Genomic DNA, 18,076 nt, shown 5'->3' with positions numbered 1-18,076 from the left:
TGCAATATTGACTTGTTAGCACTTGAGAAATTCCCTAGTTCTGTGCTAATCTGCAGCATAGCAAATGTGAAAGAGCTTCTCTGGCCAGTCCAAGCATTTGCTCCTAGGACAGTACCTGGAAAAAAGCTCAAATGCAGACACCATGGGGGACCTCAGCATTGACTAGAGTATGCAAAACCTCATCCCCAGCTGGTAAATTCCACAGGGTGGAGGCAGCAAGCAAAGCCCCAGGTAGAATGGGAACCAGGAGGACAGCCCAGGCACCCCACACTTCAGGCCTGTTCTTTAGCACATACCCACATGACAGTTTCTAAACTTGGTGCCACCAGATCTATGTTTCTTTCCCCAGAGAAGCAAATTTCCCAAAGTGAAGGAAATGTAGATCTATGACACACAGTTACCAGTCAGTTACATCCATCATCAGGTTTGTATCTGCACCAGGTCCTTGGGGAAAAAAAACAAGGCATCAGCTTTGAGAAAATTATTATAAAATCTAAATGGAGACATTTACTCAAAAATAGCCAGTTCAGAAAAGGACATTTGGGAGAATCTATTTGCCAGAGAACCTGATTTAATCAGACTGATCCAGGGATAAATGAGGTCTAAATCTTTCACAGGCAGAGGAGAAGAGCTTGTTTTCTGTTTGGACCTAAATTATCACCCAGTGATGTACAGGCTTGACTTTCTTTCGTACAGATGCATCACCAAAGTATGTACAGGTGGTAACACATCAGACAAGGGTAAAATTACACAAGGCACATTCACTTCCCTACCTCCACCCTAGATACCTAAAGGGAAACTTCTCTTTCCTTCCTCACTGCACCCAGCACCACCGCCTCAAACAGCAACCCCACCCCCAGCAGCACAGCATGCTCATTCCTAGCAAAAAACCAGCTTAGAAAATTCTGGAAATAACAAGAGAGAAAAGTAGGATAGCCTTTCCCCAAGCACCATGTTCAAATCTGCAAGAATGTAGCATCAAAAATTCAGGGCTAGAAAGGGCTGGTAACAAAGGGCTGTGGCAGGTGCCGCGAGCATCAATCCAAGGTCGGCCTAAAAGACCAGAAGTGATGTGGACATCCACAACCCGTCCTGAAGCATTTGCTCGGCTGGCCTGAAACAAATACAGCTGCAAGGGAGAATTTACATGTGTGGCAACCCAAGTTCCAATTAGCTGAGGAAATGGGTCCTGGAAGATCAAATTAGTTTCTGGCAGCAAGAATAGCTAATTTAGCAAGCTCAAACAAGCAATTATTTCTTTCCCTAAATACCACTCTCTCCATGCACTGGTGCCTCTCTGCACTGATCCACAGTCCAATCTTGTAATATCATTTGTGACAGTCTTTTAGAAGCTATTCTGCAGAGAATAATATAAGTTTGCTTTAGTTAAACTATCAAGGCAAGCTGCAGAAACTGGTTCAAAAGGGTTTCTGGGACCACATATGGGATTGCAAAACCAGGGCACTGACTAGTCCAGTTTCTGTACACAGCATTAGTGCCAAGCTCCACACAACCTGAATGTTTCATGGCCCACACAGGAAGAGCTGCAATAGGAAACACTTAAAAAAACAAAACCAAAACAAATAACAACAACAACAAAACAAAAAAAAACCAAACAAACAAAAAAACCAAACCAAAACAAAAAAACATCATAAAAAGAAAAAATCCAGTGAGAGTGATTTTGAGAGGGTGACTGAGCATGGGCACAGGTTGCCCAGGGAAGCTGTGGAGTCTTCATCTCTACAGATACTCAAAAGCCACCTGTATATACGAGATCCTGGACAACCCACTTTAGACGGCCCTGAGCAGAGGGTAGAACCCAGATGACCTCCAGAGGTCCCTTGCAACCTCAGCCACTTTGTGATTATGTGCAAAAGTTCATCAACTCACTCTGCTGGAGAGTGACTGCAAATAGCCTATATTTACATCTTTATTATGCAGGAAAAGAAAGGATGCTGTTTTTGCTGACGTCACATTGGCTACTTTCCCAGCAGGCAGAGGGAAGTTTTCAACTTTTGTATCAGACTAAGCTTCTGGCATGAAACTCAATGCCTAGGAAGAAACCACTCCCATTGTCTCTGAAGAATGAGAGTTGTTTGGAACATGAAGGCACCTGCAGGCCACAAAAAAATTCAAGTATTCAAGTTCTTTGCACTCACACCTCAGTACACTGGCAGTAACAAGTCCAGAGTTCTCTATACCAGTTGATCTGAGCAGCAAAAACTTGTGTTCTTATAAGAATAAACAGAAAAGGCATCTCAACAGGCATAAGATTCAGTTATGCTCGGTGGTAGATTTTTTTTATATTTGGAGCACAGCCCCCTTACAGGGATGAATTTTTCTATATTGCAAGATAGTCAGTGTCAAAGTAAAAATCCTTATCTTACACTTCTTGTCTCTCATTCACAGGAACCACAGAATAAGTGGAAATTCTAGTTATATACAGCATAACAACATTCAGCTGACTATTTCCAAATCTGATACTATTAAAAAAACAGAAGTTAATTGCAATAAACAAACACATGGTTTAGGTTTATAGTTCATTAGGGAAAAGAAAAATTTACTTATTGAGAGCAGTCAGGCAGACTCATAAGTTCTTAAAAATGTATCACAGAACTTGTCTATTATCCAGTTAGGGCAAACTACACTAGTAGTTTGTGAAAGTGACACCCACTTGTGATACCAAAGTGAAGCCAAAGTGATACCAAGAACAAATATCTGTAAGGCAAGCAGTAGTTCCTTTAGGAAACTGCTTTGGTCTTGATTAGCATTTTAGCCTGCTAGTAATTTTAAACTTCAGCCTTCTTGGACAGCAGCAACTTCCATGGTTTTAAAAGGATCCTCTGTATGTACACCAAAAGAGTACAGTGGCTGAGTTCCATATACCCTCTCTGTATCCATCTGGTTCAGATATAAAGATCCTACATTTTTGCACTTCCTATGATTTTTAAAGATGCAAGACAACCAACAAGCAATTAAAATTTATTCTTGTGACAGAGAAATGTCATCACATAATGCATCTTATTTTATTGATATCTCCCATGAACATCACTGCAATTCCAGGAACTTAGAAGAATACACTGAACGGTCGCTTGTATTTACCTTCCTGGATACGCTTCTCTTTATAATCCTGCGGAAGAAAGAACATTTATCATTATCGTACTAGAGGACTTTCCGTCAGCCTGGGGTAACAGAACAGAAGTTCTATTAATTCAGCATAGACTACCTGAAGATCGCACCATATAGGATTTTAAGGGTCTTTTCCACCCTAAATGATTCTATGAGCACAAGCTGTTTAAAAGTAAAAGATAACTTACTTAGCTTCACCTACTACCTGCTCAGATTAACCTCACATCCTGATACTCTCACAGGCCAGCAGAGACCAACTCCTGTAAGGCATTTTTCACCAAACTAGCTGTGTCTCAATTTGTACCTTAGTTTCTACCCCCTCCTTCTGGCTGAATAATCCAGCTTAGAGATCCAGTTATGGAGAAACTTCTTAGTAACTTGTCTAAAAATGCCTTTCTACCCATTTGTACCTCACTCTGCAGTCATGTATCTTTCTGACTGGTACCATTACAGTTCACACTAAATTGTGGATCCAGAGTACACTGTGGATAACAGCCAGATTCCTTATGCTGGAAAAAACCGTAAGATTTACTTAAAACCAGATAAATTATCTCCTGCTTGCCCAGACACACAGCACACATTCCTCAGAGAAAAGACTATGACTATCATGCCTTATGTACTATCAGGAAAACAAGAAAAATCCCCAAACATCACTAAAGGAACTGTAATAAAGGAAGGTGAGTTATTCGGGACACTAATTAAAGACTTCAGCATGGCAAAATACTGCAGAGGTACTGAAGTCTCAAGAACATTTTTATCAACATGCTCAGCATGTTTCCTAAAACCTGAATTTTCAATTCACCCTAGCAAACAACATTCCCTACAAATATTCCATTAATTTACATTAGTGCATCGTAGTTTATGACTTGATCTGAAATGCTACTTCTGTGCAAAAGAGGGAAATAAAAGTGTTTTACAACAGCCACAAATTCTTTACTAAAAGCAGCCATTGTCTTCCTGTTAGCATTTTTTAATGTAGGTATACAGCTAAGTTTTTCATAATGATCTACCATTGCTCAGATTCTGACACTCATAGTTTAGGAGTAAGAATGGAAGCAAGATAAACCTTCCAAAATATTAAAACATCCAGCTGAGATTAGACACTGCAATTAGCATAATTACTCCTCCCCATTTGCTTCACTAAATTAGAGAAATGGCCAAGCAATTGCACAGGGAGATTGTTAGGTCTGTCATCCATAAGCTTCCTGTGTATTTTAAGTTCAAAAAACATAGTTAGTGAATGTCAACTGCTGAAAATAAGGGTAACTCAGGATTAATTTTCACTCAGTGCTACAGAGAACTTTGTGACTGCCAAATAGCCTGATCAGGCAAACTGTGACTGCCATACCCCCAAGGGTACAATAACAGGCTCTCAGAAAAACAAGACTCTGCAACGAATAACAACCTTTGAGACAGCAGGCTCGCTATCAGCCTTCCTTCCCTCACTACTTTAATGCTATTGATCATTCTTCGGCACATGAGGATACCACAAACTGAGACTCCAAGCAGATCTACATTTTACAAGCTGGTGTTTGTGGTGCTCGCTGATGTTCAGCGTTTTCGACAGACTTACCCTGTGAGCCTTTAAGACAGCGATCCAGAAGAGGAGGGGGCCTAACGCATAAGCAGCTCCTAGAAAGGAAGTCTTGGGTGTCGGGCGGAAAGTAGGGTAGACGTTCTGCGACTTCGCATAGGCCCAGCGTATCAAGGCGGGATCTTCCTGGGGTGCGAAGAGAACAGCGGTGAGGCCCGCGGGGATCCGCCGTGGCACCTCCACCCGGGGACTAAGGCCAAGGCACACCGGGAAGGGCACCAAGGTCACGGGGAGGGCGGGCAGCGTCCGGGCGGCACGGCCTGAGCCGCAGGCGCGGGCCCCGCTGCTGGACGCCGCCGGCTGAGGCGGACGAGCCCCGCGCTTCCCCAGCCACCCCCTCGCCCCTCACCGTCCCCACTCACGATGACGGCGGGCGGGCTGGGGTTGTTGAGCTGCAGCAGGTATTGCCGCTTGAGCTGGGAGCGGATCGCCAGGCGCTCGGCCTCGGCGCGGCGCTTCTCCGGCGATGTGTCGTAGGTGTCGGGATCGAGCTCGGCGGGCAGCGAGACGAAGCGGTTCGGCCGGTACAGCCTGGCCGCCGATGGAGGCGGCGCTGACGCCATCTTGGACAACCACTTGTGCCGCCGGCGGGAGGCGATGCCGGCTCCGCCCCCGCCGCGCGGTCGGCGGGAGCAGCGGCCTCCCCTCCCGGAAACGGAGTGGTTTGGGCTGTAGCGGCGGTAAAGGTCATCCTGGTCCAACCCCTCTGCCATGACTAGTGACAGTTTCCAGTAGACCAGGTTAATCAGAGCCTCATCCAGCCTTCAAGGTACGGGGCATTCGCACGTTCTCTGCCGTACCACACTCAGGGTAAAGGATTTTTTCCGTAATACCTCACCTAAACCTACTCTTTCCATTTAAACCCATTCCCCCTCCTCGTGTCACTACATTCTCTTGAAAATAACCTTCCCCATCTTTACTGTGGGTTCCCTTCAGGTACTGGAAGGCCACAAAGTCACCTCAAAAGCCTTCTCTTTTCCAGGCTGAACAAAGCCAGTTCTCTCAGTCTTTCCTCGTGGGAGAGGTGCTCCATCCCGGTGGTCATAATTTTGGACTCTGCACTTGCTCCAACAGCTGGATGTCCTTCCTGTGCTGAGGGCCCCAGAGCTGGATGCAGTGTTCTAGGTGGGGTCTCACAGAGCAGAGGGGCAGAATCCCCTCCCTTGCCCTGCTTTGGATAAAGTACATTTGGCTTTCTGGGCTATGAGTGCCCATGTCCAGCCTCTCACCCACCAGCACCCCCAAGCCCTTCTGAGCAGAGCTGCTCTCAATCTGTTCATCCGTCAGCCTGTGTTGATACTGGGGTTGCCTTGATTCCCAGGTGCAGTACCTTGCACTTGGCTTTGTTAAAGCTCATGAGATTCCCAGGTGCCCACTTCTTCAGCCTGCCTTGGCCTTACCCAGCCTCACCTGCTGTGGCTCAGGGCATGTCAGGAGAAGGTTTTCGTCTCACAAGAACAACAGTCCCAGAAGGTCAATTTTTCCCCTGCAATTAAAATGATCTTCAGGATGAGTTACAGGTCAGAAGTGTCGACTTCTTTGAGTCTTCTGGGATAAGGGGTTTCCATTGCTGTGGGGGTGTTTACTGACCTTATGAACAGTATTTCTATGTTTTAGGAAGTGTAGTTAATGTATGTCAAACTGCTGAAAATAAGTCTATTAAAATTACAGGATCACAGAATCACATAAATCACAGAATTACAGTGCTGGAGGTGATCCACAAGGATCATTGAGTCCCATCTTAGCCCTGCATAGAAGCATCCCCAAGACTCACACCCTGTGCCTGACAGCATTATCCAAACACTTGAACTCTATCAGGCTTGGTGCTGTGACTCCCTGGGGAGCCTGTTCCAGTGCCCAACCACCCTCCAGGTGAAGAACCTTTTCCTAATATCCAGTCTAAATCACTCCATGCTCAACTTTAAGCCATTCCCTTGGGTCCTGTCACTGTTCACCAGGGAGAAGAGTTCAGTACCTGTCCCTCCACCTCCCTTCACGAGGAAGGACTGCAATTAATTTACACTGTCAGTGCTACAGAGAGCTTTGTTATAGCTATGTTTGAACATTAATTCATTTTTGAACTGAATAAAAAAATCCCTACATCTCGACAGTATTCTATGTTACACAAGACACATGTTGCAGGCAGACTGGTATTTGCAAAATTCTGCAGTTACTGACTTTCAGTTTCAAATTGTCCCTTTGACTCTTTAACCAAGGCTGAGCTGACTGGACAAGCTGCCAGGTAACCTCCAGGATTCTCAAGAACTCACCACCCTGACAGACATTACTGACAGGTTCAGGAATCACCCTCTGCTTAGTGAACACTGGGCAAAGAAAACAGGGGTTTGCACTGCTTTTGGCCAGCATGTGCCCAGGTGGCTAAGAAGACCAGTAGCATCCTGGGTAATGGTAATAGTAATAGTGTGGCCAGCCAGAGCAGGGCAGTGATTGTCCTCTTGTACTTGGCACTGGTGAGGCCACATCTTGATAACTGTGAACAGTTCTGGGGCCATCTCTACAAGAAAGACATTAAGGTGCTGGAGCATGTCCAGGCAAGGGCAGTGGGGCTGGTGAAGGGTCCAGAGCACAAGTCTTGTGAGGAGCAGCTGGGGTTGTTTATCCTGGAAAAAAGGAGGCTCAGGGGAGACCTTATTGCTCTCAACAACTATCTGAAAGGAGGCTGTCGCCAGATGTGGAGCTAGTCTCTGGTCCCATATAACAAGTGATTGGTCAAGAGAAAATGGCCTCAAGTTGTGCCAGAGGAGGTTTAGATTAGATATTAAGAAAATTTTTTTCACCAAAATGGTTATCCAGCACTGGAACAGGCTGGTCCAGGAAGTGGTGCAGTCACCTTCTTCATAGATATTCAAAAGATAGGGCACATGGGGACGCTGTTTAGTGATGGACTTGGCAGTGCTTTAATTATTGGACCTGATGATCTTGAAGTTATTTTGCAACCTTTATGATTCTTAGGCTTTGGCTTTAGGAAGTTTTTATCTTGTTAGTATTAAGAACTTTGGTCTCCAGTGATGTAAAGAAATATATGCAAGTTGTCTTTCTGGAAACAAAGTAGCCAGTAAACAAGTTTACTGTTGTGTTTTCTTCTTCCAATATAAAAATAGAGGTAGTTATGCTGATTGGGACCCAGTAAGTTAATGTCTGTGAGTACATAATTATGGCCTGATTTACACTGTGGGAACTGCAGACTCAGGTAATGTTGGATGAGGGATTACAGTTTCCTCCTAAGCATACACAAAATAATACTGCTGACTTTATTTAAGGTGCTGTGCTTTGGCACTGCAATAATAGAGCAAAAACTCTTCCTCACATCCTACAATTTCACTCTTTTTCCTAAGCACTTGGAAAATAAATTACCTCCTTTTGGCCTGAACAGCTAATTAGGAGCTGTGACTTTCTTTCAGCAGGATGAAATATAAGTTGGATGTTTCTGCAGTTTGTGTACATTGAACACCACAACACACAACATTAGGTACATTTCCCTCTCTCAAGTACAAGCCTATAGTCCTCGCAGAAATCTCTCCATCTTTTCCTTTTCTTTTCATTTTCTTCACAAACATGTGTCTGCAAATCCAAATGAACACAAAGCTGTTTCATTCACAGTCAGTTCCCAGAGAGTACTTGTATGTCCTGTTGCTTTTTCTCCCAGCGCTTTCAGCTTGGGTCAGTGGCTCCTATAGCATGGAAAAATATACTCCCTTTACTTCCAATTTTGTAAGCACTGGATTTAGTGAGCTGTGTCTCCAGCTCCATGATTTTTTTCTCTTCATAACTGGCATATAAAGAGCTGCTTTAGCAGCACGGTACCTATACCAGCAGCACTGCCATGTGGCACTCCTTTGGTACTTCCATCTCCGAGTGTTCCCAAAGACTTGGCAGCCTGTGTCTCCCAGCCCCTGAATGGCTTGCTGCTTTTAAAGCTGCACCTCCCTGCTCTCTCTTGTTTCTTTATAAAATGACATGTGCAGCCTTGAAACACATTGATTCCTGGTAGAAGCAGGAGTGCAGAATGGATTAGCAAACTGGGAAGAGTTAGCTGCTGTGTGGGAAATGGTGGGTCTTTGCTGCATCACGAAGTGGAATGGAAGATTTCTGTTCCTGCAGATCTCCCAAAGGACTTCCAAACAGTCAGATGCCTTTGCCCCAATCTGCTGACTTCCAAGGCCTATCTGTAGTGGTTTATGGTGCTTCCTGTGGGCAGGAACAAGGATGATCTTGTGGTGAAGTTACTTGGCAAAGATAGTGGATTCAGCTCCCAGCCCTGTTACAGAATCTTTGTGATCTTATCAGTGAAGGTCCAAGCTGTGCCTTCTCCCTCTCCCCAGAGCTCATAGCTCTGAGTGTGCATGATTGGCATACAAAAAGTGCTGGAATTAATTCTACTGCGAGTAAAACAGAAGGTACAAAGCAACATTTCCATTAACAATGTAATGTACTGTATTAGAAAACTGAGCATCCAGCTGCTATGCTGAAAACACCTTTGTATTTAACCTCTAACCATTAAATCATCCTCCTTCCCAAAGGATCAAAATCTTCCCAGGGAGTCTTTTCTGAGAGATGACACTTGTTTCATGGGGTAAGAAAATAACTAAATCCCTTCCTGAGAAACATATTCTCTGACACTGAAGCCTGTGCATTGCAATTTGTTGTTTTCACTCCTCCGGGGGTGAATTTGTGCACTTCCTTTGTTTTGTAACAGATATGTTTCTAAGATTTAAACATCCTTCAGCAAAAGCCTGAGTCACTAAAGTCAGTGTCTAAACCTTGCATAAAGCAATGCGGGGCAAAGACAGAAATGCTGCAGACAATGCACTTGACTGAAATCAGTGGTTGTGTTTTTCTCCTGCTGATAAGAACTGCTGCACACAGGAAGAAATTTTGTGGTGACAAACTGTCCTTCTGTGCAGACCTCCTGCGTCATCTGCTCCTCCAGGACCACCCTATGGCAGCCTCTGAACACAGTCTTGCTGCTACTGCAAACCACCTCTGAACCAAAAGATTTTGAAAGAATTAACAAGACCCTTCTTGTCCGTCTTTTGTCAGACAGATCTTGAAGCTCATTTGACTCTCCTCCTGACTGCTGGTGTTGACCTAAGGCAAGCAGCAGGAATATAAAATAGGCTCCAGTAAGGGTGGGGCCAGCCTCAACAGGGCAGCACAAGCTTGAACTAGAATATGCTGGTCATAAAACCACATCCTCGTGGGCTCACACACCAAGGCTTAACAGGTAAGACCCCAAATGGTTTTTCTTCTTTTTAATCAGGACTGATGTTTATTGAATGTTCAAGGTTAGCAATATTTAGTGAAATTGACAATTCTCCTATGAAAATGCCTTTGAAGTTTATATCATCTGTTTTCTTTGCCATCAGCAGTAACCAAAATGGAAAGAACAGTCAAGAAAATTAATCTTTGTCCAGAGCCCCATGGAGGCTTGGCCTTGACCTACTGCCAGATATCTACCCAGCTATTTTCTCACACCTCTCCTTGAAAGGGCTGGGAGAAAAAATGACATAGAAAATCTCATGGTTTGGTAAACGTGCAGTTGTTAAGAAAAGCAAAACTACATGGAAGCGAAGTAAAAAGAGAAATTCACTACAACCCATCAGCAGACAAATGTCCAGCTTGGGACAGCAAGGCCTCAATAGGCATAGCACTAGCTTGGGAAGAGAGATGACATCACCACACATGTCCTCCCATCATTCTCCTTTCCTTCAACTTTTATTTCTAAGGAGGACATCATATGGCATGGGATATCTCTTTGGTTATTTGGGTCAGCTGTCCCAGTCTCTTGCCTACAGCCATCTCCAGCCTACAGACTTACAAAACTGTTGGTGGGGTGTTGGAGAGAAAGCCCTTACGCTGTGCTAGCAGTGCTCAGCAGTATCCAAACCCATGTGCTACCAGTGCTGTTTTAACCACAGATGAAATGCACAAACCCTGTAGGCTGCTGTGAAGAAAGTTAAGTCCCTCCCAACCAAACCCAGTACAAAGGCAGCTTGAAAGCCGTCTGAATTTCAGAATATTCTCATACAAGGTAGCTGAAATCAGACACACTTCTATGACACTCTTTGACTGAAGCTGCAAATAACTTCCACCTAGAGTTTAAAGTAACCCAAGATACCTTCAGTTTAGAACTGTGTGATTATGCTGGTGGCTTTTCACTCATACCCTTGAAATACATAGACTGGATTTTTTGGACTGTATGCACAAAGTCACTCTTTTCAGTGTGACCAGACTAAGTGATTCTGTGCTTGAAGTGAATGACAGAAAAATTAACCTACATCACAGACCTGTCTACCTACCTCCAAGGTGACCATGCATGATGTTTTCAAAAGAGAGGTTAAATATGCTGTCAACTCCAAAAATACTGGTGCCTGTCAAAATTGTGCTGAGTGCTTGCAGTTGCCCTGCTTGAATCAGTTGTCAGGCTGGGTCAACATGTTGCTGGCTTCTGTTGTGAATTGTCACTGGTCTTTTGCAAAGAAAGCAAGCTTGAAAAAGGGGGAAGCTGACAAAATCACTTGTATCACAAGAAGGTTCCTGAACAGAGGCCCCTTACTTCTAATTCCCACAGGTAATGACCAAGAAGAGTCATTTGGCTCCTGTTCCCATTCTATACAAATGAATAAATACTGCTAAGTGTGCTGGTGACCCTCTTTTAAAAGGGCATCAATATCAAGCATCCATGTGCATGGATATATCCACAGTAAAAGCCAAATGGATACAGAAGGGGAGCAGTATAAGAAGCATTAGGATCCAGCATAACTTATTTGAACTCAGACTGAGAGTATCTAACTGCAGCATGTAGCTTTATTAATAAATTGTCCAGATACATGCAATTATTCTGTGTTAAGAACTGAAGTTCCCAGTATCTTTATCTTATAGTTGTTTAAAGGAAGCCTAGCATGCAAAGGAAGAAGTTAAGATGGTTAGGGGAATTATGAATTGTTAGTACAGCCAAGAGGCCACCCATAAATGTGTATCAAATGTTGAGCTCAGCAGGAGTCTGTTACAAAACTAGGACATTTAATGAGTCATGGAGTGCCAGGAATAATGAGACATAGCATTAAACATTAATTAAGCATTAAACCATTCCTGCCTCTCCTTGGCTTGTCCAGAGATGATGGCAAGAAGCCCTCTGCTGTTTCAGCTTTTCCTGTCAAAATAAAACTTTTGACTCACACTGAATTATAGCTGTGGCTGAGCTGCCTCAGCCAGGGAGCTGGTGCTGCTTGGGCCACCCTGATGAGAGAAGGATACGCTGGCAGCCAGTATCTCTTCTCCACTCCTTTCAAGGTCATTGATTGTAGCACTTAGTAGTGTTATATTCTTAGCTCTCCCTCTGCTTCCAGCTCCTTGCACAAGAAACTAATAATAGTTACGTATCAATGAAGAGTGGGAGAGGAAGTAGGGTGGGAATTTGAAACGTACCCTGTATATCTGAGGGTAAGTCGTGTTGTTGGTTAAGTGTTACAAGTGTTTAGCCAGTTGAGGGCTATAACCCTGTTCTTAGACTTCCCCTCACAATGGCTGTCAGGAACTGGAGTACTCTAGCAAGCTGTCATTGCTCAAACCACTCTCCACCTGGCTCAGGTGCAGCATAAAGCTGAGATCCTTGCCTTAGACCTGGCCTGAACTGTGTGAAATGTATGTTGTCTCTAGACTTGAGTTCCTAATTGACTTCAGGTCTTCCTTATTTCTTTGGCTTTGCCTGGACAACACTGGACTGCAGCTGGTTATTGCCACTGGACCTGCCCTCATCACCTTGTCTGGCTCACAGTTCAGCACAGTCTTGCCATTCCTGGAGTGCACTCATGGAGCAGTGCTCAACCTCATGGCTGTGGGGATTGTATGTGGTGCCAAGGGTGAACTCAAATGGCTGCCAGTAAAAATTCACAAAGCAGCTGCTAACAGGAGTCAGTGAGAAGAAGCTCAAGTCTTGCAGGAAATGGCTCACACAGCATAAGGGGAGGCATCTTTTCACTCCTGCTGCTCCTGACACAGACTGTCACCAAAAGGTGATGATTCTTTTTGTCCCCATTCCTCTGCAGGTGTTTTGCTCTGGCCACAAAAGAAATTATATATCTGCCTCATTCAGTCTGGATGTCAGTGCCTGCTGTGTACTTTGCCTGCTTCTCTCTGACATAATGGGGAGAGTTTCAGATGGTGAGTCCTTTTATCCCAAAACATGTCTGAGAGACTGTGAACCATCCTTTGGAGATTCATTTTTTCTCCATGTGTTGTGTAAAGAGCTCAGTGTAGCTCAGATGCTTCCCAGCTCCCTGAGTATCCACTGTGTGACAGAGTGCTATGGCTTGTGTAGCTTGGACAAAAATGTTGCAAAGCCTTCATTGCATATGGAGGATGCTCCTGTACTTCCCAGACCCATGGGTGAAATGCTGGACTTGCTGACAGCAAAGGTGAGCCCTATGAAAAATGGCTCTGGCCCACAAAGCTTTCAGATTCCCTGCAATATCTTGAAGTTATCTGATGGGTTTAGCTAGACTGCCTTTCACAAACAGAATCAGAGTGTAAAGAAAAGCCTGCTGTGTGAAGAGCCAACCAAGAAGGGCCAGGGAAACTTTAATCCCCAACAGACATGGCCACCTCCTGCTTGTCAAGACGGAAATAAAGTGCCACAACAGCTGGTTTGGTGTTAGTGACTTTGACTGTCAAGGTGGAGTCCACTTAAGAGCATTATCTTGGAGGAAGCCTCACTTTGTAGTTTCATCAGGTCCAAAACTTATCCATAGCCTGAAATTATTTTTTAACTGAAAAAATAAGTAGGACTTTATAGACAATGACTCTTTTAGAAGTCTCAAATTTCTCCTTTATACAGGAAGATACTCCAACCCTGTGTGGGGAAAAAAGCCTCCTGCCTGAAATCTGTGATAGATGAGCTCAGCTGTACTGCTTTTTAGAAAAACATACTTTGTTTTTCTTTCTGTATTTTGTTAGAAGTCTGGAGCTTAAATTTTAAATCAAGTCTTTAGCAGTCTTTAGCTTCTGTGAAGCAGACCATCAGTATGAATAAAATTTGTTAGTAGGAACATGTTGAATTTAGTGTGACTGTTTGGAAATGTCTCTGTTGCAGTTGGGAAGTACATAGTTGTGGCAATGCAGAGTGGTTTTTTACTTTGCTCAAGTAAAAGCCAGAATACAAATGAGGCTGTTGCTGCAGAATGCCAGCTAGTGGGAAAGATACACCATGTCCTGACTGGGTATTTCAGTGTTTTAAAAAAACATTATGGAAATAATAGAATTTTAAACTTCTGACCCATAGAGATAGAAAAACAGAGCAGTGATGTCCCTGGACTCTTGTTATCATTGTTTAAATCAGAAACATTCATTAAACAAGAAATATGCCTTAGCATTGCAGAGCCCTGTATTCATCAGGTTTCACCTGCCTTTTTGGGGAGACAGAGTTAGGCTGCTTCCACAATTAAAAACTACTTCCAAATTAATGTTTTCTCTAGATAACCTCTCATCAGAGGGGATTGCTCTTTGTGTAAACCACTTCTATTTACAGTGCCATAACTTCCTAATTCAACCAGTGAAATTGATTTCAGTCCTTAAAGGGAAGATTTCTACTTGTGGTATTACCCTTTAGACAGGGTGCAGGACTCTCTAGACACAGTGCTTTTCCTGCTTTCCTACTTCCCCCCACTCCATCCTCTTACATGCATCTGCTTCCTTCCTACTCACCTGCATGTGTTTCAGCCCTACCCAATCCTGTTCTCCCACACTCAGCATTGCTGAGGGGCTCTTTACTCCCTTAACCTACTTTGACTTCCTCTACCTCCTTCACTTGCTGCTCATCTTTTCCTTGCTCTCTACTGGACATACCTCGCTCACTTTCATCCAAACATCTTTAAAAGTAGATTCAGTTGTGGTGGTAGCAACTTGCAAAATGCTCGACAGATGGCAACTGATGACTTTTTGGTACTCTGTTCCTTGATTCTTCTCATCTTTGAATCAAGAAATGTGTACAGCCCATTTGGAGCAGGAGCATTCAAAGTTCTTCCCTCTTTGTCTTCGAATTATTTCAGAATCTTCCTGGGCCTGAAGCTAAGGGAAGTACAAGCAGCCGTCATACTGCTTGCTGTTTCTCCTCAGCACGGGGGGCGCTGATCAAACTCAATTTCTACAACCAGCCTTTTAGTTTTACAGACCAGTATCATGGTGAAGGGTATGGAGAAGGGCCCATCCATCTCTGTAGTAATGCTTTTAATGGTGAATCCTTCCTTTCTTTGTCTGCAATTTACTGTCAGGAGAGAGTTTGTTATGACTCAGATGTCCCCATCTTCTGTTTCTCTGTTGGTCTTGCTGCAAGCTCCAAGGAGACAGCCCTCTCCTGTTCCAAACATAGTCCACCAGTCCCTGCAGTGACCAGAGCTGCCCACAGCACAAAGGTACAAACAGAATGACTCCAAGAGAAATTGCAAAGCCTAGTGCTGTTATGTCTGTATCAGTCTTCCACAGTTGGCTGAGATGCCTCTTCTGCTGGATCAGTTAATAGGGAGGTTGCATGTCTCTATAATTTCCCTGAGTACTGAACACATCTTAGCAACTGAAAGAAAAAGGGTGGCGACTCACCTCTCGACCTGCTTAATTCTATGAGAAGGATAGTCCTTCTCATGAAGAATTGAGAATGTGTGAGATATACTCATGAGATACACTAATATGCTAAAATCTGTCTCAGATCCAAGTGAAAGCTTGAAATATGATAAAACACTTGCATCTCTTATTTTGGCCCTACACAAAGGCAATCTTCCCCTGCTTGGTCTGGTGGCCAACACAGGTTAAAAAGGAAAGAGAAGAAAATGCACTGCCAGGCCCAAGTCGTGGTGGATTATTAAAAGTTAAAACAGCTTGCCGTCTGATGATGCACAAATCTGTAACAGTGCAAACAAGGCAGAGCTGAAATAGGAAAAGGGCATGTTGGCAGAACTGCTTCTAAATGGGCTCAATGTAGGAATGAGACGTGTCAGATGCTTTCTCAAGCCATGGAAAGTGACTGCCGGCTGCTTCCCTTCCACTTCGGCTAAAGTTCTTGCGGTATTTTCTTCTTAGACCGGGATTCAGGACCAGCCAAAAGTGCAAAATGCAGGTATAGGGAAGGTTGGAAAAAGGACATCAAACTTCTACAGCAGGCAATCTCCTTGTCCTTGCAGGCTGATGCATCTCCTGGCAGAGAGGGGAGCCGTGCCCTCTGGTGGCAGAACAGGAGAGTGAGAAGTTTAAAACCTTTTCAAATATCCAGTCCAAAGATATCAGAGCAGTCTGTATGCTCTGACCCCTGCCAAAATACTCGGCCTCTGATTAGGCTTGTACTGCCCTCAAAATTCAAGAAGCTCCCGTGTGAGATGGGGTCCCTCGTTGTAGCCAGGATTTCCTTGCTGAAGTCAGAGGCTCGCCAGTGCTGGGGATGCCATTGTCCAGGTGGGATGACAGATTTTGGAGGAGTCCTCTGGCTCCTCAATGAGAGCATGTTCCCTACCAAGCACAACTATTGCAGTTCAAAGTATGAAGCCAGTGCTGTCAGCATTTGAGTGCTTCAATACCCAATCTGTCTCTCAGAGCTTTATAACAAGTCCACCACATGGCAGTGTTAGGAAGCTCCTAATGGTTAATACTGAAAGATTAGGTTGATTCAGATTCAGATATGGGAGAAAAGCAAGCAGAAGAGTTTTCCTTCTTGCAGGGAAAGCACAGTCCAAACAGATTTTGACATAAACACCTGTGATTAGTGTGAGTGAGCTGTTTCTCAAACTGTGAATGTTTTGTCCTTGAAGAATTAGTTTCTTACAGTTGCTTTTAACCTAGAGGAGTGTGGCAAAAGTACTTTATGTGAGCTACCTCAGCACAGCACCTGTATGATGCTTGAGCAACTGCTACCATCATGCTACAGATGCAGCACAGCATAGGCGCATCCATCCCTGTTGAAGCTATCTTGCAACTGAAATTAGTTTGCAGACTTCTTGAATACTGAATAAAGTGATGTTGCTGCTCCTAGGTACACACAGACTCCACAAAAATCCTGCTAACTTCTCGTTCCTAATGAGCTTTGCCACTAGAAGACGTCAGCAGCACCCTTTCTCATGCAAAACTTCATCTGCTGGACTCTCCCCTCCTGCATCTTCACGTGTGCATGGTTTGGTGCCAGCCACGCCAGGGTCATGCCAGGAGGCAGTGTGTGGAGTTAGGAAGAGATAAAGGAAAGGAATTCCTGAGCATCAGGTTCCCAGATCTATTTCCATATCAGTACAGTGGCAAGTTACCATTAGCTGCCTTAAAACCTGCCAGATTAAGAGGACTTTGAAAGTAAAAACTTCACACAGTTTCTCCCTTTCTGCCTCACCTTCAGCCTTTCAGCAGAATGGAGCATTAGAGCAAGAATGCTTTCATCACAAGGCATCTCTCTGCCTTGGTCTCCATTTTCTACAAAAACAAGCCCAGAGCTTGGTACTTGGGATAACTCTTGTTACTGATGCTAGAGGAATGTGGAACATGTCCTTAGATAGCTGAAAAATCTAGCATATGACTGTGGTTGCAATGATATCTCACCAAATGGATCTGTCGGTGCTTGGATATTGTATTTAGGTACTTATGAGGATTTTCTGTTGTAGAGAGCTCAGGAGAGCTTAGATATGTGTATAAAAATCTTTGAAACAATTAAAACAGCTTATATGAGAAGACTCTATGGTTAGTCGCACCTACAATGAATTACCAAAAAAGGCTGGTGCGATAGTCTCTTGGCTAAGAAATTATTTCTTTAGCTCTATGCATAATGGGATGCTCAGTTCACATAACCCAGTGGACCTGGAAACATTGGTTTCAAATTACAAAAGAATAGGTTGAGATTTATTTTATAGGTGTGCCACAAACAGTAACAGAGTGCACAAGCACGGGCATTTTGTTTCTTCACAGGTATATTAAGAGCCTTAAACTGTTGGCTTGTTGTCCTAATGGACTTTTTTATGCTTTATTTTTGATTTCAAGTGGAATTGCAATGCCAGAAGTTTCATTAGGTTCATAAAGGATTTGCCAAAGTTCCAGCAGTGATATAGAAATGAAATAGGAATTTCAGATTCAACTGAAAGACCTGAAGTATTCCTTAACTGAAAGAATATAAGAAAAATTATATTCCCCTAATTGTTTGCTTGCTATTCAAACAAAACTTTTTTAACAGCAAGCAAACAAAAATAATTTTACCAAATTAATAGTAATAGAAATTACTTTACAATTAAAATTTGTGTTCACTGGTGTATTACCTGTATAATAGTACTTCTAATTTTTCTGTTGCTCACAGAAATTTCAAGAAATCAAAAATTA

At 43.6% G+C, this 18,076-nt stretch overlaps 1 protein-coding gene across 1 annotated transcript; it reads right to left on the bottom strand.

The window, feature by feature from the left end:
* Positions 1-2,965: 2,965 nt before the first annotated feature.
* On the bottom strand, positions 2,966-5,451 carry NDUFB4 (NADH:ubiquinone oxidoreductase subunit B4). The gene is made up of 3 exons (XM_056494543.1): positions 5,086-5,451; positions 4,703-4,849; positions 2,966-3,130 (listed from the first exon to the last, which is right to left on the bottom strand). Exons 1-3 carry the CDS (start codon positions 5,434-5,436, stop codon positions 3,068-3,070), a joined length of 561 nt encoding a protein of 186 aa, XP_056350518.1. The 5' UTR covers positions 5,437-5,451; the 3' UTR covers positions 2,966-3,067.
* Between the last annotated feature and the right edge of the window lie 12,625 nt (positions 5,452-18,076).

This window comes from Oenanthe melanoleuca, chromosome 1, assembly GCF_029582105.1.
Source record: "Oenanthe melanoleuca isolate GR-GAL-2019-014 chromosome 1, OMel1.0, whole genome shotgun sequence".
NCBI lineage: Eukaryota > Metazoa > Chordata > Aves > Passeriformes > Muscicapidae > Oenanthe > Oenanthe melanoleuca.
The sequence above is the reverse complement of the archived record's forward strand: the minus strand, read 5'-3'. Positions and strand labels throughout refer to the sequence as shown.